The sequence below is a fragment of the Tachypleus tridentatus genome, chromosome 13 (genome assembly GCF_004210375.1).
Source record: "Tachypleus tridentatus isolate NWPU-2018 chromosome 13, ASM421037v1, whole genome shotgun sequence".
Lineage (NCBI taxonomy): Eukaryota > Metazoa > Arthropoda > Merostomata > Xiphosura > Limulidae > Tachypleus > Tachypleus tridentatus.
The window spans coordinates 205,722,821-205,749,884 of record NC_134837.1 but is presented as its reverse complement, the minus strand read 5'-3'; the positions used below and the strand labels follow the sequence as shown (position 1 = coordinate 205,749,884).

At 33.8% G+C, this 27,064-nt stretch overlaps 1 protein-coding gene across 10 annotated transcripts in view; it reads left to right on the top strand.

The window, feature by feature from the left end:
* Positions 1-27,064, top strand: part of LOC143239625 (DDB1- and CUL4-associated factor 11-like) — a 51,329-nt gene that overhangs the window by 21,291 nt on the left and 2,974 nt on the right. For 8 of the 10 annotated variants that reach the window (XM_076480927.1, XM_076480925.1, XM_076480926.1 and 5 more), the window contains 9 exons: positions 5,361-5,404; positions 7,942-8,065; positions 8,394-8,451; positions 9,553-9,645; positions 10,559-10,651; positions 15,851-15,940; positions 16,805-16,868; positions 18,487-18,642; positions 20,703-20,809. In XM_076480927.1, the coding sequence (XP_076337042.1) occupies positions 5,361-5,404; positions 7,942-8,065; positions 8,394-8,451; positions 9,553-9,645; positions 10,559-10,651; positions 15,851-15,940; positions 16,805-16,868; positions 18,487-18,642; positions 20,703-20,809 (829 nt within the window). Of the gene's footprint in view, positions 1-5,360; positions 5,405-7,941; positions 8,066-8,393; positions 8,452-9,552; positions 9,646-10,558; positions 10,652-15,850; positions 15,941-16,804; positions 16,873-18,486; positions 18,643-20,702; positions 20,810-27,064 lie in introns of all 10 variants that reach the window. The other 2 variants (XR_013021263.1, XR_013021264.1) reach the window with 1 other exon arrangement.

Sequence of the window (27,064 nt, the reverse complement as noted above, 5' to 3'; positions counted from 1 at the left end):
CCTGGTTATTTAAACATTAAATGAGCTTTTGCTTAAATTTAGTGCATCAATTACATCTGAAGGCCAGTCACAAAACAAAACTATTTAATATGAACAATAAATAAAATTAGTATTCCTAGAATTGTTTAATCTCAAAATATAAGAAAGTGATTCTTGTTTTGCCAAAGTATATTTGTCCTTTTATCCTACCACTCTGATCAGTAAGTACAAGAGATAATAGTGTATTGATAGGTTAACCCCATTAATAATCTTGACCACCACAGTCAGGTTCCCACTGACTTTTTATTTTTCAAGGAAAAAAACAATAAAAAATTATATTTTAACTTGTTCTCATAAAACAATATTTTCTTGATGAAAAGAAACCAACTTGAAGTAAAAATATATCTTGGAATGGCTGGTATGGGTATTAACATTTTTACTTATAAAGCAGAGAACAATGCTTCGACCTTGCTAGATGATCTTTAGGTCGAAACATTGTTGTCTGCTTTATTATTGTAAGTGTTAATACCCGTACCAGCCATTCTAAGAAACAATATTTTCATTCCAGGTATCATCATAGTGTACCCCCTTCCATTTAATATTTTCCAATAACCAATTGTTTTTAAGATAAGGAACCCAAGACTCAAAATGTGACCTAACCAGTAATTTAGATACTGAAGTGATAACCTTGTAAGGCTTGTTATCAGTATTTTTCTAAGTGCTGCTGTTAGTTGTTGTACCACATTGATTTGATAGCTTAAGGAAATAAACATCAAAACACCTAGGTCCTTTTGTTACAAAATACTGTCAAGATTATTTCCTTCAAAACAATTTTTGTATTTTAAATTATTATACCCTGCATTCATCATTTTTCATTCATTATAATTAGAAAAAAAAACTGTCAGTTCTTCAGTCAACTTGCCAAGTGTTGTAACTCCTTTTGTAAACCAATAACAATTAACATTTCAATTATGTCAGTAAATTGTAAGTAATTTATTAAACATTTCTTCATTTATGTAAATCTAGAAGAACAAAGGTTCTGACACTTATCTCTGAAGTGCCTCACTTGTGACAAGAGCTTGATAATTTGTGAAATTTAATAATTGATTGATCATTTGATTCATTCATTGGTTACATTCGACTAATCAGTGATTCTCATGTGAGACATGTTTTATTTGAATAATTAGAAATAGTAATGATTGGATACACTAATCTTAATTATTTCATTATTTTTGTGAGTTTTGACATTGATTAAAGTGAACAGCTTTGAGGTAACCAAAAATAACAATTGGAAATCGTGACAGCAACATTTTGATTATGTGGATAGCTGGAACAACTGAAACCAATAATGGTAGTAAATACTAATTTTAATTAATTCTTTTTGTGACATTAAATGATTTAATCTTAATTTGTTTTTGTGAGTTATTTTTTGTGACAGTAATTGAGGTCAAAAGACTATTTTTGTGGTGTCCCTTCAAAATAGGCTTTCTTGAGATTTCTGACCAACATCTTATTTTATTCCTGATCTATGTATGTAGTGACATGTCAAATATATTTGCGTAGTGACCACTTGCACCCAGATTGTTCCTCAGTCTTCACCTTCACGACCATTTCTGTCTTAGAAGTTAACAATAAATCTGAAACAGCATCACTCCTGGTAGAGTTCTTAATTACATGGTGAAGATAACCATCCTGAACAGTTTCTGAAAACCTGTCTTAGTTGTACATAAAACTTTCCAATCTGCATGCCTGAAATTAGTATTTCCCATAATTATAACATCATTAAAAACTTTAATCTTAAACTTACTGTACGAGGTCTGTTCAAAAAATATGCGGACTGTTTGAATTGTGCGGCTCCAGTTGGTTCCAGGGGAATCCGCTTGGTGTCGCTAGGTTTGCACAGATCAGCTGATTATGACGCCATTTCCCGATTGCAGGTATCTTCATTTGTGTATTAGCTACGCGGTTTTAAGTGAAGTGTGATTTTTTTCATTTGGCAGATTTCAGAATGAATGACCTGAAGGAGCAATGACTTGCTGTGAAATTTTGTGTTAAACTTGGAAAATCTGCGACTGAAACTTGTTATGCTTAACACGGCTTACGGTGATGTTGCTATGAAGCGTACGGCATGTTTCAAGTGGCATGAACGTTTTAAGGATGGTCGACAGTCCATTGAAGATGATGAGCTTCCTGGACGTTCTTCCACATCAACTGACGACCCACACGTCGACAAAATCAACACCCTTGTGTGGGCAAATCGACGTCTGACTGTCAGGGAGCTTTCTGAAGAGTGTGGGATATCAGTTGGATCTTGTTACGAGATTTTGACAGAAAAATTGAAGATGCACTGTGTTGCTGCGAAATTTGTGCCTCAGAACTCGTGAGTTTTTGGCCAAACACTCGATCACTGTTCTTCTCCACCCCCTCTACTCACATGACCTTGCTCCTTGTGATTTTTTCTTGTTCCCCAAATTCAAAAGACCCTTGAAAGGAAGAAGATTTGAGACGATTCCCGAGATTAAGGCAAATGTGACGAAGGAGCTGGAGGACATTACAAAAGAAGCGTACCAGGACTATTTCAACAAGTGGAAACACTGTTGGGATAAGTGTGTGCATTGGAGAGGAGAGTATTTGAAGGGGTCCCAGACCTGTAACTTCTGAATAAAGTACATTTTGTTTTATGACGTCAGTCCGCGTATTTTTTTAACAGCCCTCGATAGTGTCTTATTAATTTCATTTGTTCTTTTGGTGGTTGGTTACAAATTATAACTGACAGCCTGATACCTCTGTATCTACTGACAGATAACATTTCCTTACTGTTATCTTTGATGTCTTTACACATATAAAGTTGATCCTTTCTGTTTGTGGATTTGTAACGCTAAAATCCTGGCACAATGCAGATAGCTCATTGTGTAGTTTTATGTGTATCAACAAACAAACAAATACTCTTTAACCATTTTGTAGTGGGTCAAAGGCCATGTCATGGCATTTTTTGACTTATATTTAAAATATCATTGAACTATTATTTTATGAATTTATGTCAATAAGTTTGGAATCAAATTGTAGATTATAATTCAAACTTTAATGTTATATATGAGTTCTGAATTTAAAAGTGAATATTTAAAAGAACGCACAAATATAGATGTTTGTGATGTCAAAGTACCAGATCTATAGTTTCATACAAATTAGGAACTCAAGTTACTGGCATTACCAAGCTAGAATATGAAACAAGAACCTCGTATCTTTTTATTGTGCTAAAATGTGTTTTATGTACTGAAATAGACTCTTTAGTGAAAATGTTTCACAAAAAAATTGTTGTTTTTTTTGTATACAGAATGCAAAAGTCTACCATATTTTGTGAGATACACATGCTGTATCAAAAGTTATAGTTCAAATACTTAACATGTGCAAATGTGTAGATGAACTTGTGTATGTTATACTGAGCCTGTAGCAAAAAGGGTTAACAGTCTGTTCCTCCTAAGTAATCTGTTACTCTGTGTGTAAGAGAAACTTCTGTCATCAAAATCATCTCTGTCTGACCATGTTTCAGTTATTCCCATTACATCAAAATTCTCCATTCCTGTAAGTACTTTAAAGTTATCTATTTTTGTACATTAATACTTCATGATAGTAACAATATAGCCAGTCCTTAGAACTACTTCTGTACCTTGATTTTATGCTGTGTTTTCCACACTGTTATTTTATGTTTGTACTGAGTCATAGTTCTAGCAAACACTCTAACCCTACTTAAATGTAAACATTCCACAAAAAGCCTTTGTTTCTCATGAAACATATTCCACATGTCCAATCAGGCACTGTGGTTGTCCATGCATAAGGCTATCATTCAGCTCTTGTGATCTACAAACAATCTCTTTCCTACAGTTATATATGTTTCTGTTTTTAAATACCTTATTTTAAACTTAGAAGTTAGATCTGCCTTCCACTTACTATATTAAATATTGAACACTGTATACAAACTATAGGTTAGAAACTTGACATAGCATGTTTAAGTTTACTGTTAGAGCTACTTTTATTTTTCTGTAGCAACCTAATTCATTCTAAGCCTGATTTTACCTGCAATTAAATCTAATATTTATCACCAGAAATTACTCAATTTATATTAACTCTCTTCCCCCAGATATCCTTTACTGTGCATGACGGAAAGATTTAGTGCCTTACATTCAAACTTTTATTTAAGTTATGCCAATTACTAGAGAATAAAATCATGGCTAATAATCCATATCTTAATAGTATATAAGTTTTAAATTCTTAATTGTACAATAAAATATTTTTTTTAAATCCCAAATTTCCTGTAATATGATACACATGACATATTGTCTCTATACATCTTGTCTACTCATTTTCCCACCACTGCTTGAAGGAATAAGAATTTAAATATCTATTATTAATAATAATTACTCAAACAAATCATAATTTTAATAGTTTTTAATTTTAGTTTGTTAGAGCTATCAGTGTATAAAATCACTCTTCCTGTCACAACCTCTCTTTTGGGATATGTTCAAAGACTATTTTTAACTTTAATAAATATATTCTTAATCAACTAAATCATAAAGCCTTAAGGGCCAGTTTTGATGTAATTTTCCTCTTCAAAGAAGTCCCAACCACTGAAGCCTGCAAGATAGCTTTAGAACTTTATATCTAAGACCCCAATCCATTGATACGCATCCCCAGCAACCAATTAGTAACCTTTATAGAATTCACTACCACCAAAACTCAAGATCAGAATGCAATGATTCATCAGTTACATAATCTCAGTATTAACATTTTTGGCCATAATCTCAATATCTCCTGAGTTTCAACCAGCTTAGAAGATTAAGTTAGTTCTACATATATATATATATATCTAAAAATATAATAAATAATAAAATTAGATATATTAAACATTCTAATTAATACTGTTAATGGAAGTAACAAAGAAATAATAGCATACACCTTAACTATTTAACAAAAAGCATTTTCAATCAGCCATCTCTTTATCTAAGTTAATCCAAGTGTATATCACATTTTCTAAAAATAAATTGTATTTTACAGTTTAGTTGTAATTGATAGCATGATATAGTTAACCTTGGGGTTATGATATAAATGCCTTTTTCTCACCAGTATTAAACCTGTTGTTTTTCTTAACACTACATTCTTTATTTATTCCCTTGTGGGTATTTTCAAGAGGATGAAGAATAAATAATATCATTTCAGTCACGTTGTACCAATGACATTTTTTATATTGTTTACAGCACAGTATTTATGTTTTAAAACTGAGTACTGTGATGTTTAATAACTTATATGATTGTGTACTAGGGGTAATTTTTATCCTTACTTAGTTTTCCAATTCAGACTAATGTATTTATTACTTTTCCTTGAAGCCCAAATGGTCAACACTTCATCTACTCAAGCTGGTCTGAATACAGTAAGTTCAATTATTGTTCATATACTGAAAGATAGGTTTAACTTGATATTTATATTTTTATTTCGAAGTTTAAAATAAAATATTTATTAAATTGTAAATCTGGTTTTAATGTATGCTTTTTTTCCTCCAGTCAGAAGAAGGTAAAAAAATAATGTCAGTGTTGCATGTTGTTTTCATCATTGTTTTTAAATTACCAGAAAGTGAAATGCATATCTTTCAAGACAATATTAAAGTCCAACTCAACCATTATTAACATGTTGTACCATTGTTCACTGTATTCAGTGTAAAATGTGTCTACAAGTTTGATATTAACTTGTAGATTCTCATTCAAGTTTTAATATTATACATTAATTAATCTCTTAATTTAAAAGTAAATATTAAATCTTAAATATTGATTTGTGTGTGTGTGTGTCACATGTTCAATGCAGCTCTGGTTGAAGTTAGATGTTTATGAGGTTTAAATATATAGTCTGTAGTTTATCACAAATTAAACACTCAGATTACTGGTATTGACAACTAGAATATAAAGAACCTTGCATCTTTTCTAGTTGTCTAATGTACTGAATCAAATGCAATGGCCCTTGTATACATTTACTTCTGTAAGTGATATGTAAATAACCAATTGAATGCTACAAATTACTCTTAGCAGCTTTCTCAGCCATTTTCAAGTATTACAAAGTCGACTTCTTTTGATACAAGAATTCAAAATTCCATATCTTTTAAGCGCAAATACAACTTAGTTACTAAGCTTGATAAATTATAATGGAATTATATGGTATTGATACAGTAATTTATGATTTTTTGGTTTTTCAAATTTGTGTGTAATATATAAAAACTAAAAACATTATATAGTTTCACATCCTCCATGTGCAAAATTTTATAAGGCTTAGCAACCTGCAGCAAGCAGCAATTGTAAGTACAAAGGTTGTAGCTAGAAGAGATAATTATTTGGTTTACTTATTGTACTATATTTTAAGAAAAGTTTGATAATTAATTTATTTTTAAGTATTAATAATCTATACACACATATAATGTATAATAATTGAAATGTAACTGAATATTGCAAAATAATAGTCCACTAAAACACAGTGAAGACAGGGTCACTGTAAAGACCCTGTGAGAACAGAACAGTTTTATATTATTGGATATAGTAACATGAATGCTCATCATTGTAACTTCTGTGATGTTATCTCAGTACATTTTAATGCCTTTGTTCTCACTTGGCCACAAATTAACCCTAGGTAATTAAATTACCTCTACCATATAGCTTGTATTTTTAATGATATTTTATCATTAAAGCACCAGTTAACTGTTAAGATAACCATTGAAATAAATGTCAAGAGTGGTATTTAAAATGTGCAGGAACGTGATGTGTACAGTATATAACCTAATGAATAATAACTACCCAGATGTGTGGGAGAATGGTGTATACCTCATACAACCCTTTGAATAACCACTCAGATATGCAGGAGAATGGTGTATACCTCATACAACCCTTTGAATAACCACTCAGATATGCAGGAGAATGGTGTATACCTCATACAACCCTTTGAATAACCACTCAGATATGCAGGAGAATGGTGTATACCTCATACAACCCTTTGAATAACCACTCAGATGTGCTGGAGAATGGTGTATACCTCATACAACCCTTTGAATAACCACTCAGATGTGCTGGAGAATGGTGTATACCTCATACAACCCATTTAATAACCACTCAGATATGGAATGGTGTATACCTCATACAACCCATTTAATAACCACTCAGATATGGAATGGTGTATACCTCATACAACCCATTTAATAACCACTCAGATATGCAGGAGAATGGTGTATACCTCATACAACCCATTTAATAACCACTCAGATGTGCGAGAGAATGATGTATGCCTCATACAACAGTTTGAATAACCACTCAGATGTGTGGGGAAAATGGTGTATACCTCATACAACCCTTTGAATAACCACTTATGTGCATCATTTCACACATCAAATAATGGTTAAAAGCATAGAGAAATGTGAGATAGAATAATGTAGCATATGAAATAATAATTTAATTTTAATGTAAACTGAACAGTTTGTAAATACATTGAAGTATTGAAAAGATTGTATGTGCTGTTACAGATTGCTCACTTTAATACCAAGGAGGAGGAAAAAGAATCTTAATATCAGATTTTTTCATAAAGTTTTATGCTTTTCATAAAAAGTAGGAATATTTACTTAGTGCATAAAAGACTTTGAGAACCAAGGTGTTATGTTACGACAGTTATACAAACAAGTAGAAACAATCACATTTAAAACATCACAAGTAGGTATATGTTTTTTTGATGTAGAAACCTACAGTTTTATTCATTTGTTGAAGTACTGTGTGTGTGTGTGTGTTACGTAGAGCACACATTGCTGTTCACGGATCAGCTTCTTTTTTGGATGCTTGCATACTGTTAATAAGTTGTTGGAGAAATATACTGGTTCATGCACTGTGTAGCAGTGTTTAAAAGGTCGTGAGAAACATACAGTACAAGATGTTTTTCTTCCAGTTCACATATGTGACCTAGACAGAAGACAAGATAACCACACAGCTTTGTTTCTTTGGCCAGAAGATCAGCACTTTTGTGTTTTTTCTTTACGTTTTTCTCACGATGGAAAAGAAATTCTTGGAGGGTAAGTTAAAGTTTCAAATACTTTTTCACACGAAAGAAGACTTTTTTTTATATAAAAGTATTAAATAAAAATAATTTTCAACACTTAGTATGAAATGAAGAAAGATTTCAATATTTCATTACAAAAGTGCTTTTGAATAATTTGGATATAAAGTTTTGTCACCATAACCTAAACTTATAACTGTATTAATTAATCTTTATTCTTTGCAGCTAGTTGTTAAATTAATTTCAAAAGCTTTCTATATAAAGGGGGGGATTTATTTTAAACATTAATTAATTATCTTGCTTTGAAGGTGAAATTTCCCAAAATATTCATTTTATCTTTTCAGTGCCAATGATGAGTGTATATATATTTATGATCGAGAATTGAATAAGAGATCATTAAAGGTAAGCCACCTGTTTTTAATAATGGTATTAATTTAATTAATTTTATAATGCTAAGATGTTGTGTAGGATTCAAAATTAAGCATAGTTTTATTGTTTATATAAAAAAAACTTCTGTGAGTGGTGGTTTTAGGAACTAATTTTTAAAGTAAAAATCTCAACCTGTTGGTTCTCATGAAACCTTTCAGGAGTTCATCCTGAACTATTAAAAGTTTTATAGCTGAATAAAAACAGTTTAACAATTTCTTGTTGTATAAATACCTTTCTTTCATTTTTGTTTGGAGGGGGACACTCTAAACTTTTTGGGGATACTTCTATTAATAAATCTTACATTCAGACTTGGGCCTGGCCTGGTCAGGTGGTTAGGGCACTCAATTCGCAATCTGAAGGTTATGATTTAGAATCCCAATCACACCAAACATGCTTATCCTTTCAGCTGTGGGATCATTATAATGTGGTGGTCAATCTTATTATTCATTGGTAAATGAATAGCCCAAAAGTTGGAGCTGGGTGATAATAGCTAGTTGCCTTTCCTCTATCTAGTCATACACTGCTAAGTTGAGGGTGGCTAGCACAGATAGCCCTGGTGTAGCTTTACACAAAATAAATAAAAAAACAAATAAAACTTCAAGCCTCCCTACCCCACCATCTGTGGTTTAGGAATAAGCCTATAGTGTCACAATCCTCAAATTCAGGTTTCAGTAGTCGAAACCAATAGTTCAAACCAGGACTGTTCCAATTGCAAAATGTTCTTGTTTTTACATTAAACTATTTAGTACAAGTTCTTCAATGGTTAGTAGTGAAAGTTGCACTAAATAGTTTAATGTAAAAACAAGAAAATTTTGCAATTGGAACAGTCCTGGTTTGAACTATTGGATGTTAAAGCTAAGATATATGTTCTAACTATGTTCATCTTATGAATAAGTAAATAATGGTAATTGATTTGAAAAAGTAGTTTCTTCTAATGTTAAAATGTATTTCTCAACAGTTTTTATTTTGTAAAGAGAAAATCACCTTTTGTGGCAGCAAGCATCACCGAATGAAGATTATTTTTGTACTAAAGAGGTTGTTTGATACAGGCTTAAGGATTTTGTTCTTTTTTAGGTTAGATCCCATGAAGATGATGTGAACACTGTTGATTTTGCAGATTCAACTTCGCAGATTATTTTCAGTGGTGGGGATGATGGCTTATGTAAGGTATAAATATCAACACATTATTTTATAGACAGTACATTTATTAATGGAACTTTGAAAGCAATTGAAACTTTAACGCATCATGGTTTATTCATGATTCTAAATTAACTTCATTACTTTTTATAGAAATTAAATAAAATTATGTTTTGTAAATACCCTTTGCAAGCTGACAGAGATTATATATTATTACACTTGTCATAGAATATTACTGTTTTAAGAGTTAGAAGAATGTTTAATAATGTTCAAAGGTATAATTCACAAGATACTAATATCTTATGATAAATGTGATTAGACTTATGTTTAAAGATTTCTGTACTATTGTCATTTTCAATAAAATTTCTAAACTTACATAAGAGAACCAGACTTGGAACTTTTATAGGTAATGCCCTTTTAATAGGCTTAGTTAACAAAAAATGGCAGGTTATAGTGTGATGAGGCTATAGGTGCTAAATTTTTACCTAATTCAAAAGTAGTTTTAGTCGTATACTGAGCATCATGAAAGATACTGCTCAAAGTTAGGGTTTAGACATGACCAAACTAACATCATATGAAGCTTTTAAATTTGAATTACAGAGGTGAAAGTCTCCAAATGATGACAGTTTGGACTGATCTGTAACTAGCTGATCCTTTTTATTATTTTTTTAATCACTTATCAGTGTCTTTTGAAAGGTAAAATGGTGTGTGAATTCTTGTGACTGTATTTCTTGGAAAATAAAAACTTTTTTAACATTTCAATACCTTTTTAGAAATATTTTTTTTCTCCAGTGATTAGTGCTCTTTCATACGTTTTGAGTTTTTCTGTATTGTATTTAGTAAGACTAATGTAATATACGTCAAAGCTTACAATTGGTTATTGACTTTAAAGTTTTGTAATTTCACAAGCTAATGCTAGCTTGTATTATGCTTACTTTAATAGGTGTGGGATAGACGAGCTCTGAATGAGGAATTTCCTAAGCCAGTTGGAGTTTTAGCTGGGCATTTAGATGGCATAACTTACATAGATCCCAAGGTTAGATTTTTTTTTTTTTCTATTCCACTATCATCTATTGTTTGTACAAAAGAAATCAGTGTTTGCTAGATTGTTTGTTAATTTCATTAACATTAACATTTATTGTACGTACAAAATGTCTTCATTGAATCTCAAAAAATATAAACTTCATCACAAATGTTGTAAAAACTGAAATTATAGTAAATATTAATACATAGTTTACACGAGCAGGACTTTTTTACAGATGTTATAGGGAAGTTTAGTGGTGTCAAAACTACAATACAAAATATAGAATTGTTGGATTGTTAATTATATTATGAAATAGTTTGATAATAATTGGTCATACAGTGGCAGTATTAACAGAAGAGCTAACTGGAACTATAAGAAAAGCAACAGTACCTGACAATTTTACATTTTGAAATCTCAAAAAATTAAAGATTTCCATTTATATGCAAAAACGGCTCGTTTGAGTTGAGAAAATATTTTACATAGAAGAGCGAACAACGTTTCGACCTTTTTTGGTCATCGTCAGGTTCACAAAGAAAGAGGTAACTGACCGAAGCTGACCACATGTTTGAAAGGGGTTGTGTAACTGTTTGTCGAAATGTAGAGGGCGGTATTAGATGTTTGAATATATAATTTTATTTATTTTATTATATTAATATAGGTATAAAGGCGTTCCTTTATATTGGTTTATTTTGGGTTTAAGTTGTTGTGTAAGTAAGGCTTCTTTAATTTTGCGTTTGTTTCTTTATTTAGTATTTGAGTGTTTTCTATGGTTATGTTGTGTTTATTTGACTTGCAGTGTTCGAAAACGTGTGAAGGTGACTTTTTATGTTCTTTGAATCTGGTTTCCATTTTCTACTTGTTTCTCAATATAGAAGTCGTGGCAGTTATCACATTGTATTTTATAAATAATGTTGGTGTGGTGTTTGTCAGTGTAGTTTTACATAGTATAGACCTCAGTTTTGTGCCTGGTTTTGAATAAATTTGGTATTAACTGGAATGTCATATTTTGTTACTAATTTTTGCCAAATGTTGGTTATTTGTTTGCTGATGTCAGGAATATATGGTATACAGCAGTATATGGTTTCGTGGTTTTTTGATTCGTGAGCTGTATTTGGTGGTTGATTTTGCTTTTTGTCTAGGTGTGTGCGTATAATGTTTTCTACGGTTTGTGGAGGAAACTTGTTGATGTTGATGAAGTATTGTTTTATTTTGTCTAATTCATCATTAATTTTATCTGGTGAGCATAGTTTTATGGCTGTGTTTATTTGGTTTCTTAGTATGTTGAGTTTTTGTTTTGTTTCATGTGCTGAGTCCCAAGGAATGTATAGTCCAGTATGGGTGATTTTTTGGTGGATTTCTGTTTTGAATTGTGTGTCGGTTCTTGTAATTTTGAGGTTAAGAAATGATATTTGATTGCTTTCTTCCTGTTCACATGTGAAGTTAATGTTGGGATGTATAGAGTTAATGTGATTGAAAAAATTAAGTATGTGTTCTGTAGATTTGAATCCCGCAACCGTGTCATCTACATATCTGTACCAATATAGTGGTGGATGTAATGCTGTGTTAATTGCTTGTGTTTCAACTTGTGTCATAAAAATATTGGCTAGAACTGGTGATACTGGGTTGCCCATGCTTAGGCCATTTGTTTGTATATAGTTTTGGTTGTTGAACATGAAGTTTGTCTTTATCGTGGTGAATTCTATGAGGGTTGCTAACTGGTTACTGGGAATTTCTATAGTTGGGTTAGGGTCTCGGATATAGAGTTCTAAGGCTATCTTGCAGGCTTCAGTGGTTGGAACTTCTGTAAAGAGGGATATAACATTGAAACTGGCCATTAAGGCTTTATGATTAAGTTGATTTAGATTAGACTTGAAATTAAAAGAGTCTTTGATGAATGAGCTGGCTGATGTTACATATTTAGAGAATGCCCATGCTATGTATTTACCAAGATTGTAATTAAACGATTCATATGTGGACATTATTGGTCGTAATGGACAATCTGGTTTATGAGGTTTGGGGATGCCGTATATTTGCGGTGTGCGTGAGTCGGTTTTACGTAGGTAGGAATAAAGTGTTTGTGAAATTGTGTTGGCTTTTTTCATTTGTAGTAGTAATATGTTCAGTTGCGTCTCGTGTGTCTTTGTTGGATTTGTGTGTATTGGTTTAAATTTGTTCGTGTCTGATAAGATGTTATTCATTTTTTGGATGTATTCATACATTCATACATTCTATAAGAATTTCTCAACAAGTGGGTTTCTCGACATCACTGATTAAAGATTTCCATTGTTGGACACAACATGATGTTATTTATCAACTAATTAGAAATACATAATAAGTTGAAAATGAATTTATTGAGAATACATGAACTAACAAGTTCTCACATCATAACCAATTGACAAAAACAAATAATGTCCAGTAAATTATTACAAATGTCTCTTTGAATTGTATATATCTCCATTATTGAGGCACACGGTATTGCTTAAAGCAATATTCTACTCAGAGGCCTGGTTTTTCACACATGTAGAGAGTTTCTCATCTCCCAGCATTTGTGCAGACACAACATGGTTTAATTAGCTTTTCTATGGAAGACAAACACATGAGGTTGTGAAATGATGTATATTTTGGGATTGGAGTTGCATGTCAACCATGAACTTGAAGATCCATGGTGATATTTCCCAGCAGATGAATTGTTACCAGTTTGTCAAACTTCAAGACTTTCATTTGCTGTTCCCTATTTTCATCATGCAGGATGTGAGCATTTAAAATAGATATTTTGATGTGAAGAGCAATCTTCTTATACCATTGTATGGTTTTTATAATTGCTGAGTAATACAAGAACATTTGGTCACATCTGTGTTGTAGTCATAGATGGTATTTGGTTTCTTCTAAATTTTATTATTTTGATTTACATCAAATATCTCCATTCTGTGCAAGATGCTAATTGGGAGAATGTTCCAATTGTCCTTTCATTTATAAGCTACCACTGATTCTGACTGCTTTCATTCATGTTCGTCCTTCTTCAACTTTTTCCTGACCACATCCATTAGATTTTCTTTCTGATCAGACCAGAGTTTTCTACCATCCAAAAGTTGAGTGCTCACTCTTTTTTTTTCATCAGACTCATAGAATTGTAATGGTAATTTGTGTGTAAAACATGACCTTTGTTCAGGTTATCAACCATCGGGTCAAGTACGACAGCTGCAACTTTTCCCAAACTGATATCTTCATCAGGAGAAGCTCCAGGACATACATTAACCTTTAGCACCATACTGCATGATTCACATTGTTCATAGAGTTTGGTTCCATATTTGTGGTGTGGCATTTATTTCTCATGTGTTGTTGAAACAAGAGCCTCCAACACCAAAGTATCATGGACTCATCAATGCACAGATCTTTTCTTGGATAGTAAATGTGGACTATTTCATTTCTGAAGTGATTCAGGAGAGATATCGTATACTGACAATAATCTTGGGGTTTGAAATTGTCTGTGAAATGATAAAAACATAAGAGAATTGAATGTGGTTGTATCTCTTACATCACTATAAAGTAATGCCTTGTACAAGTGTTACAAGATAGGTAGGCTGTTTTAACTCATGTGAATCAACAATGCTGGAAACATTTTCATTTCACTTGCATCAGGTGTCCTTCCATTATTTTAGTTATAATCTTCTATGCAGTGGTTCCTGTTTGGTTATTTTGGCTCCAGCATGAGGTTTGTTTCTGTGACTATAATATCCAGTATATAGCAGTATATATTTTGACCATAGCAGGTCAAAATAATCACCAATTGGACCATCTTGTAACTGAACTTGAATACTGGAATTTTCATTGAAAGTGAAATTAGGTTGGTTTTATGCAAAATTTGACCAACTATACAACGAGACAGTATGATTAACGTTTTCATCTGTTCTGCCTGGTGCTGGGATTAGTAGCTGCTCTTCTGTCACAAACTCAGAGTAACCAACTATTTCAAATGACTGAGCATAATGATTGTAGACAAAACCCTTTCACAGTTTTAGTCCTTTTAGATTTGTCAAAAGAAAAAAAAAATCTGGTGAACGAGGCCTCTTTTTTCCCATCTTGTAAATGATCGCATTGGTGTTTCTATGCCGCTTAGAAAACGAGAAATACCCATCTATGCAAGCGCTGATTGGCTGACAAGCACTGATGACATAACTGTGGATTCCCCCACATAACCAGTATGGAGGAGCACCACACACGAACTATTTGTAGACGTCGGATATACAAATATTTTTTTATTATTTCAAGCACAAACATGATTATCACAAGTAGCCATTTGGACTATGTGTTTTATTTATTATCAAAATTTATTTGTATCTCACGAGAAATTTTCTTTTCACCCGTTTCAAGCCCTGGGGGAACAATTTATCACTTTATTGTATAGGCTTGTGTAATATATAATAATTTGGGAGTTGCAACAAGTCATGATATTTGTCTGTATGAGCGTATAGTTGTAATGTATACACCAAAATCGTAATGATTACACTCGAATCGTAATGGTTGACATCTCTGCAAACTGGTCTAAGAGACCCATGTCCACCACCTGTTGTTTTTACTCCATGATTGCATGGACAAACTTTAGTTCTATTTTTGTCTTGTATTAATACGAGTCTTCTGAAATCCTTGGTTCACCATTATCACTGGACTGGTTATCACTGCTATCTTCATTTGCCAATTTAACCAGAAATTCACTGTCATTTGAGGTCATTTCTGCCATCCAATCATCAGACTTCACTTCTTAAATCATAACTATGACCATTGTTAGGTTCTTTTAGAAGTCTAACAACTTGATCTCTATTCACACATAATGACATTAGCAGCAAAAAAACTCACGTGATCGCCAGTTGAAGAAGCCTAGTACCAAACTCATTTCAATGGTAAAAACAGTGGTACAAGATAACTTGTGCATAGCGTACAGAATTGAAAATATTGTCACAGTGCCAGCCACGAATTTTTTATAACATGTAATTCCACACCAAAGTATTTGAAATAAACTTATAATTACTTATAAAAGGATTTGAAAATAAAGCATGTGTATATGTGTACATGGGTTGGCAAATAAGATGGTTTGCCATTAGCAGTCAACGTATCGGAACTCTAGACACCTGCATATCCATCCGATTCAGCATTTGTTATAAAAGTGTTACATATGTGTTACAACTTATAGCAGTTGCTCTCTTTTTCCCATAGGGTGATGGTCGACACTTAATCACAAACTCCAAGGATCAAACTATAAAGTTGTGGGATATGAGAGCATTCTCGTCTTCAGAAGCTGTTAAGGTAAAGAAATACACAAAAATAATGCATTAGCACTAACTTTAGATACTTGTTGGTTTGGATTAATGCTATACAACTAATATATATTATGGTTGAGAAAAACTATATGACCATAAATATATAACAGTCTATCGGGAAACAAATCAGGTTACATTACCAAATGAACATTAAATGTATGACACCATTTGAAGCTGAATTCTAGTATGTGTGTGTTTTGTAAGTGAATTGCACTCTGTTCTCTAACTGTATTAGTTTGAAGGTTTAAGATGTGTTGTTATATTATTTTGTTATTATTATACTTTTTATCATAGAGACTGTTTGCAAATGTTATATTATTATTTATATTTAGGATGAATCTAAAAACTTCTAAGCTGACTGAACCTAGAGAGATATTGAATTTATGGTTCAAAATATCATTAACAGCTAAATACCCAACTTAACTAATAAAAACAACAAATCATTCTAAGCTCAATAAGTAAAAACAATATATTTAAGTATCTCATTACTCAGTTGATTTTTAATTTTGATCTAACTAGGTACCTCACTCTGCTTAGAAGTTGGTGCTACTATGTGTACCAGTAAAGTGACACAGAACTATATATCATTAAGTGCAAGTCAGGTGACCATAAACTAGGTACCATTATGTACCAGTAACGTGACACAGAACTACGTATCATTAAGTGCAAGTCAGGTGACCATAAACTAGGTACCATTATGTACCAGTAAAGTGACACAGAACTACGTATCATTAAGTACAAGTCAGGTGACCATCAAAGGTGTATTACATCAAATATAATTCAAATGGTACACCAATGAGTGAAGATCAATATAAGCACGTCTCTAAGATAAGTATTTTAATTTTTACAGGCAGCTAGATCATTTGTATCATCACATCACTGGGATTACAGGTGGCAGAATTTCCCTAGAAAATGTAGGTAATATGGTTCATGCTTTGTGGTGTATTTTAATGCTTGTTATGATGAATTTTCAGTCAACTGACAAAAAATAGCCAGTACGTCGCCTTACAAAGTGTAACGTGGTCTGTACGTTGCCTAACAAGTAACAATTCTGTCATTTTCCTAAGTGTTTCTTCAAATGTAAAACTACACAATTAGCTATCTGCAATGTGCTCACCATATATATATCAAACCCCAATTTTGAACAATGTAAACTTTAAGCCTGTCAGATGACCTGTCACCCAAAGCATGGCAGTTTGTCTCTGTTAATCTCTCACTTAGAGGTTTCTGTAATCTAATAAAAGTCAGTATTACATACTTTAAGGATGCTTGACCATCTAATAAAGCGTAAGTTGGGTAATATTTGTCAGAAAGGTTTGCTACTTTAAGAGTATTGTTGATCTGTTGAATGAAGTATATTTCTATAAAGTGACTCAATTTATATTATAAACCCAGCAAGATTTCACTGAAATAATGAGTTTCTTACAAAAATCATATATTTTAATGATATATTTTTATGAAAGATTTTTCTGTAAATTTTTGAAGTGTTTACTTTGTCTGTTATTCAAGTGAAAAATGATTTCATGTGTAACTTCCTTCAGGGCATGGACAAAGATAGCAATTTTTAAATGTACTCATGGGCACACCACGTGACGCAAAAGTAATGTTGCAAAATTTCTTGTTGCAGGTCAGGTGTGGCTTGCAGGCCACATGTTGTACACTCATGCTCTGGAACTGCCTAAATGAATGTCAAAAGCTCTTTTTCAGTAAATCCTCTATATATTTCTTGTTTGTTATAATACTAATGTAACAAAAAATGTATCAGTCATTGGCATAGAATGTCAATAAATTACAAAAATTTATCCAGCTTTCTAAGTAAAGGTATATATGGTTTAAAATCATTTTCTTAGCTGATTGTAGTATGTGTTGACATCTCTATAAGTAAAGAGGCTGAGATTTTAGATCCTTACCTATGAATACATAATTGTTTGTTCATAATTGCTTGGAAATTGCTACAATCTGTATTTGACATTTTAAAATTCTAATTGGATAAAGGCTTGTCAGATGTATCCCATGATACAGAGATATGAAGATTAGTGATGTTTTTAAGTAGTTTAATTAAATATTATGATTTGCACTTTACCCTGTTTACATGAAAAAACTTTCAAGGGCCATATGTGATTGTACAAACAACCCTATCTTAAGCCTCTTTAAACATTGTGGTATTTGTGATACGTTCTTCCAGCCTAAGAAGTCAGAGGTAGAAATAGTAAAATAAAATTAGATTCATTCGAGAGAAAGATGTTAGTAAGTTTACTTTCAATCATGAACTGTAATTTGTTTAAGCTGTGCACCACATGTTTACTTTCATAGGTTATAACTAAAGGAATACAGATGGACCACGAGTCCTGATTGGGAAATCCAACTGAAAAGATGAAATTTTTCAAACAAAGTTATATTCCTTGTAAATAAAATATTTCGATCCCTGAAAATGTATGCTGTTAGCTGTTTCTTAAAATACAGAAATTATTTAAAAAATTATTAAACAGTAAATTTTGTTCACAACAATGACTAATCCTGTGGTTCCTACAGTGGCTGCTCATCGGAAAAAACTAAGGGGCGACACTTCTTTGATGACCTATCGGGAACATTGCGTCTTCAAAACTCTCATCCGTTGCCATTTCTCTCCAGAGTTTACCACTGGTCAACGATTTATCTACACAGGTTGTGAATCAGGAAATGTAATTAGTAAGTTCTCTACAACCTACTGTCATAAAACTGACCTGTATATCATTGTGTTAGATAGAATGTAGATTGTATAATTCTGTCTGACAGATAGTTATAGTGAACTGATATACTATCCAGTATTACTGCACTGACAAACTGGCTACTCTTGTGTCATTATCTAATTTACTGTCCAGTACTCTCAGTGATAAACTGATAAGTTGGATTGTACTGTTTTAGCAACAAATTGGTTATTATTATCTTACTAGCTGATATACTAGTTAGTACTATAGAAATGTGGAAACACTGTACAATAAACTTTATTTACAAATGTAGGTAGAATAACATTTACCCAATAAAATTACTACATGTTTCAGAAAATTTCACTACCATCAACATCAGTAAGTATCTACATAGACAGTGGGTTTTTATATAAGGAAGATCAGACTTGCTGTTATTCACCAGGGTGACATAAATACTGCACTTATGAGTCAGTATTTTGTTTCCCAAACCTTCATCTCCACTTAACATACAATTATTTCGATTACATTTACAACAACACAAAATTTCAAAAGATTCTATGATATTCAATTCATTTACTGTATTGGGTTCATTTCAAAGTATAGTTTAATGCCACTGTATTGAGTGACTTGTTGATACAATGTGTTTGGTCAGTGTAGACATTAACATCTTGTAAAAAGAAATAATAATGGATATATATTCTACAACTGTTTACCAAAAACCTTACTCAGGTTCTAAGATCGTATTGCGCGTGTTCTCAGAAGTTAGCAGCTTTTCATACTTCTATAAACAGAGCATTTCAAATTTATTCTGATCATGTTAATTTAAAAAATGAATTATTCAAAAGTTATTGCTAATGCTAGAGGTTGTACTGTTCATGTAACTGAACATTTAATACAAAGAAAATGTAATTTAAATAAGTGATGCACCAGATTAAACTGTTTGTTAAAAGAAATAGTACAGTGATATTAACATATGTAAATAATATAACTAGTGAATTTGTGACATACTTAGAAAGCTTAATTATTTCTGTTTTTAAGCTGTTTAATAAAATTAAAACAATACTTCCTAGTACTGAAGATAAAAAGAGAGATTCTACAGAAACAAAATGGTGTATATCACATTAAATTTGAATGTAACAAATATAATGGCCAAACTAAATATTATTTGAAAAACCGCATTACAGAACATAAAGGTTATGCTTGTAATAATAATGTATTGATGTCTCTGCTGGCTAAACACATAGTAGAAACAGGCCACTCTATACTGACCAAACACATAGAAGAAACAGGTCACTCTATATAGTGGCATAAAACACTAATTTTAAACAGTAAATGTGTTTAATATCAGATAATTTACTGAAATTCTGTGGTGTAAATGTAAATTAAATAATCATTTGTTAAATAGAGATAAAGACTTGGGTGGTGTAAATGATGAATTTAGGGTAGAAATACCGACTTCTTACATGTAATATTTGTCTCACTTGGGTAAATTACCATCAGTCCTACCATTTCTGTATAAAAACCCACTGTTTATTTATATAGATTTTTTTGTTCCTGTTGATGTTAACAAAAGCTACTGAAAAAGTCATTTTTATTCTTTTATTGTTTTGTCTATATTTCTAAATGAAAATGCTTTAGTACTGTTTCAACAACAAACTGGCCACTGTTGTCTCATTAGCTGATACTCTGGTTAGTGCTGTCTCGTCAACAAACTTCAACAAACTGGCCATTATTGTCTCATTACCTGATACACTGGTTAGTATGGATGTGGGTAATGTGTATATGTATACAGGTTAATATTAATATAACTTTGTTCCATGAGTTAAAACGGCATAGTTGCTTTTACTTTTGTGTTGTAATTACACACACGCACGTGTAGAATGTTGTTTGTGAATAATATGTCTTTGGTGTTAAATGCAGTTCTCTGTTTGTGATGAATTGATTTGTAACTAATTAGAGTATTGTGGTGTTTTTACAGTGTTATATTACATTTGATATTATCAGTTTATAAAATGTTAGAAAATATAAGATTTCTTAGATTGTTTGATTTTTCTTTTTCAGTATATGATGTTCTGACTGGTAAGATTGTTAAAATCCTGTCTGCACATCGTGGATGTGTACGGGATGTGTCCTGGCACCCTTATCGACAGGAACTTGTCAGCATCTCTGTAAGTTAAATGCTATCATCTAAGTATATCTAAAGACTATGATAATTAACTTAGACAAGTAAAATTATTTTCGCTTAGTAACTATAGTTTTTAGAGTCTTCTATTGTGGGAGTTTTTGTCTTTAGTATTGTATTCAAACCTGGTAGTACTTTGTATTCTGTGTTCTGTGTGCTTTCTTTGTACTTCAAAATAAGCCAAGATTGGCAGAAGGATCAACTTGTGCTTTGAGAGCACGATAGTCAGTCATATCTGAAATTAAGAAAACCTGGAAAACATCTCTGGCTCCAGGTTTTCTGGGTACGTGTACACATTTTGTTGTGTCAGACTATTAACAGTGTAGCTCACATTTCTAATACTATTATGAATTATAAGTTTCACTTTGGCAGTGATGATATTTATCATGTAGGCTTAGCTCTTTCTGGTGGGAAACAAAATGTTTTAAAAGTAAGTAACATGTTGATTTATATCAATAGTTTATTTATAGTTATTAAAAAGACGTTGAGTGTTTTTATGTTAAAATGATTTTAAATATGTCAACCAAGCCTCTTGACAGCTACAACTGATATATAAAGTCATGGTGGAAAGGAATGTATCAGAACTACATTTTGTCATTGTTTGGCAATTCAAAGATAGTGTGATGCCATTGAAAACTTGTTGCTTTTCAGAAGAGTATGTAACAACCTTTTTTTAATGTAGAATATTCTTACACTTATTTCCCCTCAGTGTGGATTCCTGTACGTGGTGAGGGGACCTTGCAGGGAAAATTCTGTTCTTTCAATTTACCTTCTCTTGGATCTAAACATCCACCCATGTGTTTGCCATACATGGTGACCCGTGAAGGGGAAGAGATGATTCTGGTGGTTGAGGGGTCCAACCCTAACACACCATTTTGGCCTTGAATTCCTCTAGACAGGCAGCCTTGTGGTGGTCTCCTTTGGGTCAGTCAGCTGGTCCACTTGGTCAACCAAGTACCAGTGTTGGATGTTCTCAACAGGTGTTGTGGACATTATATCTGATGCTGGTGTTTGGGTATAGTGCTCACGAAACCCTGGCGTTGCTGCAGTGTCCTTGTTTGACATTGTAGTGCATCTCCCTCGTAGAGATCCATGGTGGGTGGGGTCAGTGGGCACTAAAATTTCCCTTTCTTTATTATGGATACTCCAATTAAAAATCTTAATAAAATAATGAAAAAACAGTCTGTAGGTAAACGACAACGTCTTGAAGATTCTGAGCAGCACTCCTTATCATCCGTACCACCTGTTGTACCTCATTTTCTTATATTGCATTCCCTGTCAGACAAACCTTTAGGGCAAATGTCTTCCTTTTTCATTCAGAAGTGAGTAGAGGGACTTGCTGGCTATCCAAAGTCAGTAAAGAAGCTTCAATTTGGTGACATATTGTTGGAAACATACCAATCTCAACACAGTGAACTCCTCTTGCATTCAAAGGCTATTGGGGATATAGCTATTGAGGTTACAACTAATGCTACTTTGAATTCATTATGAGGAGTAATTGTTGAAAGGGATTTGAAGAACATCCTCAAGTTGGAGATTCTTGCTGGTTTCTCCACCCAAGGAGTTTTTGCACTGATTACTTCCTTCCATCCTGTATGTCTTTCCTTACAGGAAACATTTCTGAAATCTGCCAATACAGTCACTTTTTGTTGGTTTTCTTTGTACAGAAATGACAGGCTGTTTGATAGATGAGTACATGGAGGGGTGGCACTGTTGGTTGATCAACATGTATCCACCCTGTCTTTGCCACTCGACACTCCCTTGGAGGATGTAGCCATCTGTGTTTCCTTGGGTCATACCATCACTGTTTGTTCTCTTTACCTGTCACATGTAGAGACCTATGATCAGTTGCACCTTGATGCTCTCATTTAACAGTTTCCATCTCCCTTTTTAATCCTGGGGGACTTTAATAGACATCATCCTCTCTGAGGGAGTGCTGATATTGATAGGAAGGGTTGCTCTGTAGAGCGTATGCTCTCTGATCACAACCTTTCTCTTTTCAATATGGTTCTCTGACTTATTTTCATGCACCTAGTCAGTTCTTTACTGCTATTGATCTCTCATTTTACTCCCATTCACTATTCTTCCATTTTTCTTGGAGGGTTGACAATAATCCATGAGGTAGTGATCATTTTCCTCTTATTTTGAGAGAGACTGGCCGTGGTCAATACCACCCAACCCACGTGCCCTGGAGGAAGGTGGATCATGCACACGGGCCCTCTTTTACTGCTCTCGCAGAATTTGATCCTGCCATTGTCTGTAAGCCATCAATAGACGACTGTGTGGTAGCAGTAGCTGACTGTATTATACAAGCAGCTGCTTAATGTATACCTAAAACCCCAAAGTGTTTTCCATGATATCCTTAGCCGTGGTGGAATCCTGCCTGCCACATGGCATGGAAGGCTCAAAAACAGACCTGGGATATTTTTCGTAGATATCCCACACTCTTGCACCTAATCGCTTTCCAGAAGGCCCATGCATGTGCTCGGTGGGTAAGACGTCAAAGCCAGAAGAAATTGTGGATTGAGTTCACAACCAGCATATATTCCACCACCAGTTCTAAAGTTACATGGGACAAGATTCAAAAGATCAGTGGACAATATAATTCTGTTCCCCTCTTGATCTTGCTCTCTGATGGCCAGGAAGTAGCTGATATCAGGAGCATCACCGATATTCTAGGGGAAAGCTTTTGCTGTGTATCTAACACTTCTGCTTCTTCCTCCACCATCTTAGCCATTAAGACTCAGGCAGGGGGATCACCTCTATCCTTTTGAGCTGACTGTTTCTATGACTATAATCATCGTCCCTTTACACTGGTGGAACTCAAACTGGCCCTTCATCGGTTGGACCTGATGATGTACACTAAGAAATGCTGTGCCATCTATCTGCTGCTGCTTTTGCTTTTCTTCTGATTGTTTTTAACTGTATTTGGCAGGATAATGTTCTTTGTGATGCTTGGCACCAAGCTATTGTCCCACTTTTCTCTAAGCCCGGGAAGGATCCCAAGATTCCTTCAAACTACCATCCAGTTACCTTGACGAGCTGTCTCTGTAACACCTTAGAGAGGATGGTTAATGCTTTTCTTGTTTGGTTTCTCAAATCAAACAACCTCCTCTCGCTCACCCAGTGTGGGTTCTGATGACAGCGCTCCACCATGGACCATCTGATTTTACTTCAAACATCAATCAGAGAAGCCTTTTTCAAATGACAACATCTTGTATCATTATTTTTTGACATTAAAAAGGCTTATGATACAACATGGAGGTATGGCATTTTGTGAGACCTCCAAATATATGGGTTATGTGGCCATTTGCCCATTTTTATTAATTTTTTAATGGAAAATGGATTCCAAATTTGTGTGAGTTCAACACTTTCTTGTTCTTTTCTACAGAAACTTGGAGTCCTTCAGGGTTGTGTTCTGAGTGTCACACTTTTCAATATAAAGATTAATGCCATCACTGAATAACTTCCTCTCACTGTTGCAAACAGGCTCTATGTCGAAGACTTTCACATCTCATATAAGTCGTCGAACATGAGATATATTGAAAGGGAACTACAGACTGCCCTCAATTGTTTACTGAAGTGGACCACAGCAAACGGCTTTAACATCTCTCTCTAAAATTGTTGGCATGCACTTTTGTTGCCAATGGGGTATTCACCCAGATCCTGAACTCTGTGTCTGTGAAGTTGTGCTGTGGTCCCTGAGACAAAGTTCTTATGGCTTATCTTTGGCTGTAAGGTGACCTTTGTACCACACATCAAGCAGCTATGGGTCAAGTGTACAAGAGCACTGAACATCCTCTGTGTCCTCTATTCCACCACTTGGGGAGTGGATTGATGTTCTTTTCTAAAGATATGTTGTGCTCTTATTCGATTAAAACTCAACTATGGATTACTGGTCTATGGTTCTGCCAGGTCTGCAGTCTCAAAGATGCTGGATCCCATTCATCATCAAAGACTTTGGCTCTGCACTGGGGCTTTCCACACTTTCACAGTTCAGAGCTTATATCCAGTCTCATGAACCATTTGCAACTACCTTTACTATATGCTTTGAAACTTTGTTCCTTACTAAAGTATCCCATGCAGAACAGATGATCTGTCATTGCTCCTTTTGGCCTTCGTATCCAGTTGTAGTTGGTTAATTTGTGTCTGTCCTTGGATAACATTGCTGTATCCACTGGTTAGCCCATCCCACCCTGGCTTTTTACAGTCCCCAAATGTGGCTATCTTTAAGTCATCTGAGGAAAGTAGATACTCCCAATTGGAAATACTGTCTGTTATTTGTTGAACATCGTTCAAACTGTCCTTCCTTTCCTATTTATACATATGGTTTGAAATCAGGTGACTGTGTGGGCTCTGCCGTGGTTAGTTGTGGATCGGTGGTTGTGTGCGAAATCCCCTCTACGGCTTCTGTGTCCACTGCTGAACTGTATGCCATTTCTCTTGCCCTGGATCACATAGAAGCTAAGCAGTACTCAAATTGCACTATTTATCCTGACTCGCTTAATTCTCTACTGGCCCTGGAATTGCTTCACGTTAGTCCACACCCTGTTCTCGACGATATTCAAAACTAACTGGCCCATTTCTCTTTAACATCTGCTTCTATCCAGTTTTTTATGGATACTGGGCCATGTCAGTCTTCACGGGAATGAGCTCGCTAACACTGCAGCTCAATCTCTCTGCTCTGGCATTATCACTGCTGTGCTTATTCCATACATGGTTCTGTATGCAAGGCTCGGCTGAGTGCCAGGCCAGCTGGGAGTCTATTTGGAATGAGTAACATGAAAACAAGCTTTTCCAAATAAAAGCCCAATATTGGACTTTGACTATCTTGCTTCTGTAAGGATCAGAAAGAGGAAGTTGCTCTAACTAGACTATGCATTGGTTACAGTTTTTTAACTTATTGTTTTCTTGTATCTGGGACTGATGCACCAGTTTGTTGTCTGTGTAACACTCAGGTCACAATAAGCCACATTTTACACTCTTGCTTTTGTTATGACTTTCAACAACGGCACCATTTAAAACGTGTTCTGTCCCAAGGTTTATCCATAACTTTAGACAGTGTTGGTGATGGTGACACTGTCTACCTTAGAAATATTTTTAATTTTTTGAAAGGCTATTAATCTCTTTAATGCTATTGAAGTTTTTAATTTATACATTAGACTTTTTGTAATGTGATTCCCTTTTAAGAATCAAATTCCATCTGGTTCGATTTGAAATTGGAAAATGGCTGTAATGTCAAATAACTCAAAACCATGACTGGAAAGGCCGACTTCAGGTGACTAACAATGGTCTTGAACTTACCTGTTAGTCTTTCTGGTGAGTTATGATAATTATGCTACAGAAAGTCCTTTATAACATGTATTGCTGTAGATTTTCTCTTACTGCTGCAGACTAAATGTAAAAATTGGTTTTAATGCTATTTGTTGTTTTTTTTACCTTAATTTCCTTTTATGAATTTTACTAATTTTACTTTATTTCTAACTTTTTACTGGATGTTTGGTGCAGATAGCCTAGATGCTTTGTGCCATAAAACACCTAACCAACAACTTACACTCATTACATTATAACTTGTTAAATTCTGGGAATCAGATTATCTAGGATAGGAATATTCCTTGTGCTTAATAACATTGGAAAACAATGGAGTATGGATGATCTTGGATAACCAGGAACATCCAAAAAGAGACCTGTGAGAAGTCATACCCTCAACCATAATAAGAAAAACAGAGCCTTGTGTAAAAGGTGAGAATCTATGAACACAAAGGTCAGTGGCAAAAAGCCTTCATTATGCCACAAGCAACAATATGCAACCTTATGAAACATCTTCATTTTGAAAAGCCTCAAAGTTAATGTGCACACAAATTCCTTCCATGATGTATCTATTCAACTATCAAGTTCCTCAATCAGTTAGGTAATGAAATAAGTGTTCATGATGATGTCTCAGTGAAACTATAAGCAGAATAGACACAAGTTTGAGAACTGTTAATAGACTGCAAATGCAGCAGATGATCTTCTTTCAATAGACAGGTGTAGTTCATTAGTTTTCAAACCTAGATGTTCATGCTATTCCATACAAGGGCATAATGCCTATAGATTTATTTGTATTTGTACTGTTTAGAAACCATCTCCCTCATACACATAATAATGGTCTATAGACAGCATTCAGGTGGAGTGCTGTGCTTTAGACATAACAGCCTTATGACAAAGCCACGTTTTAATAGAAGCTGCTGCAGGGCTAGTG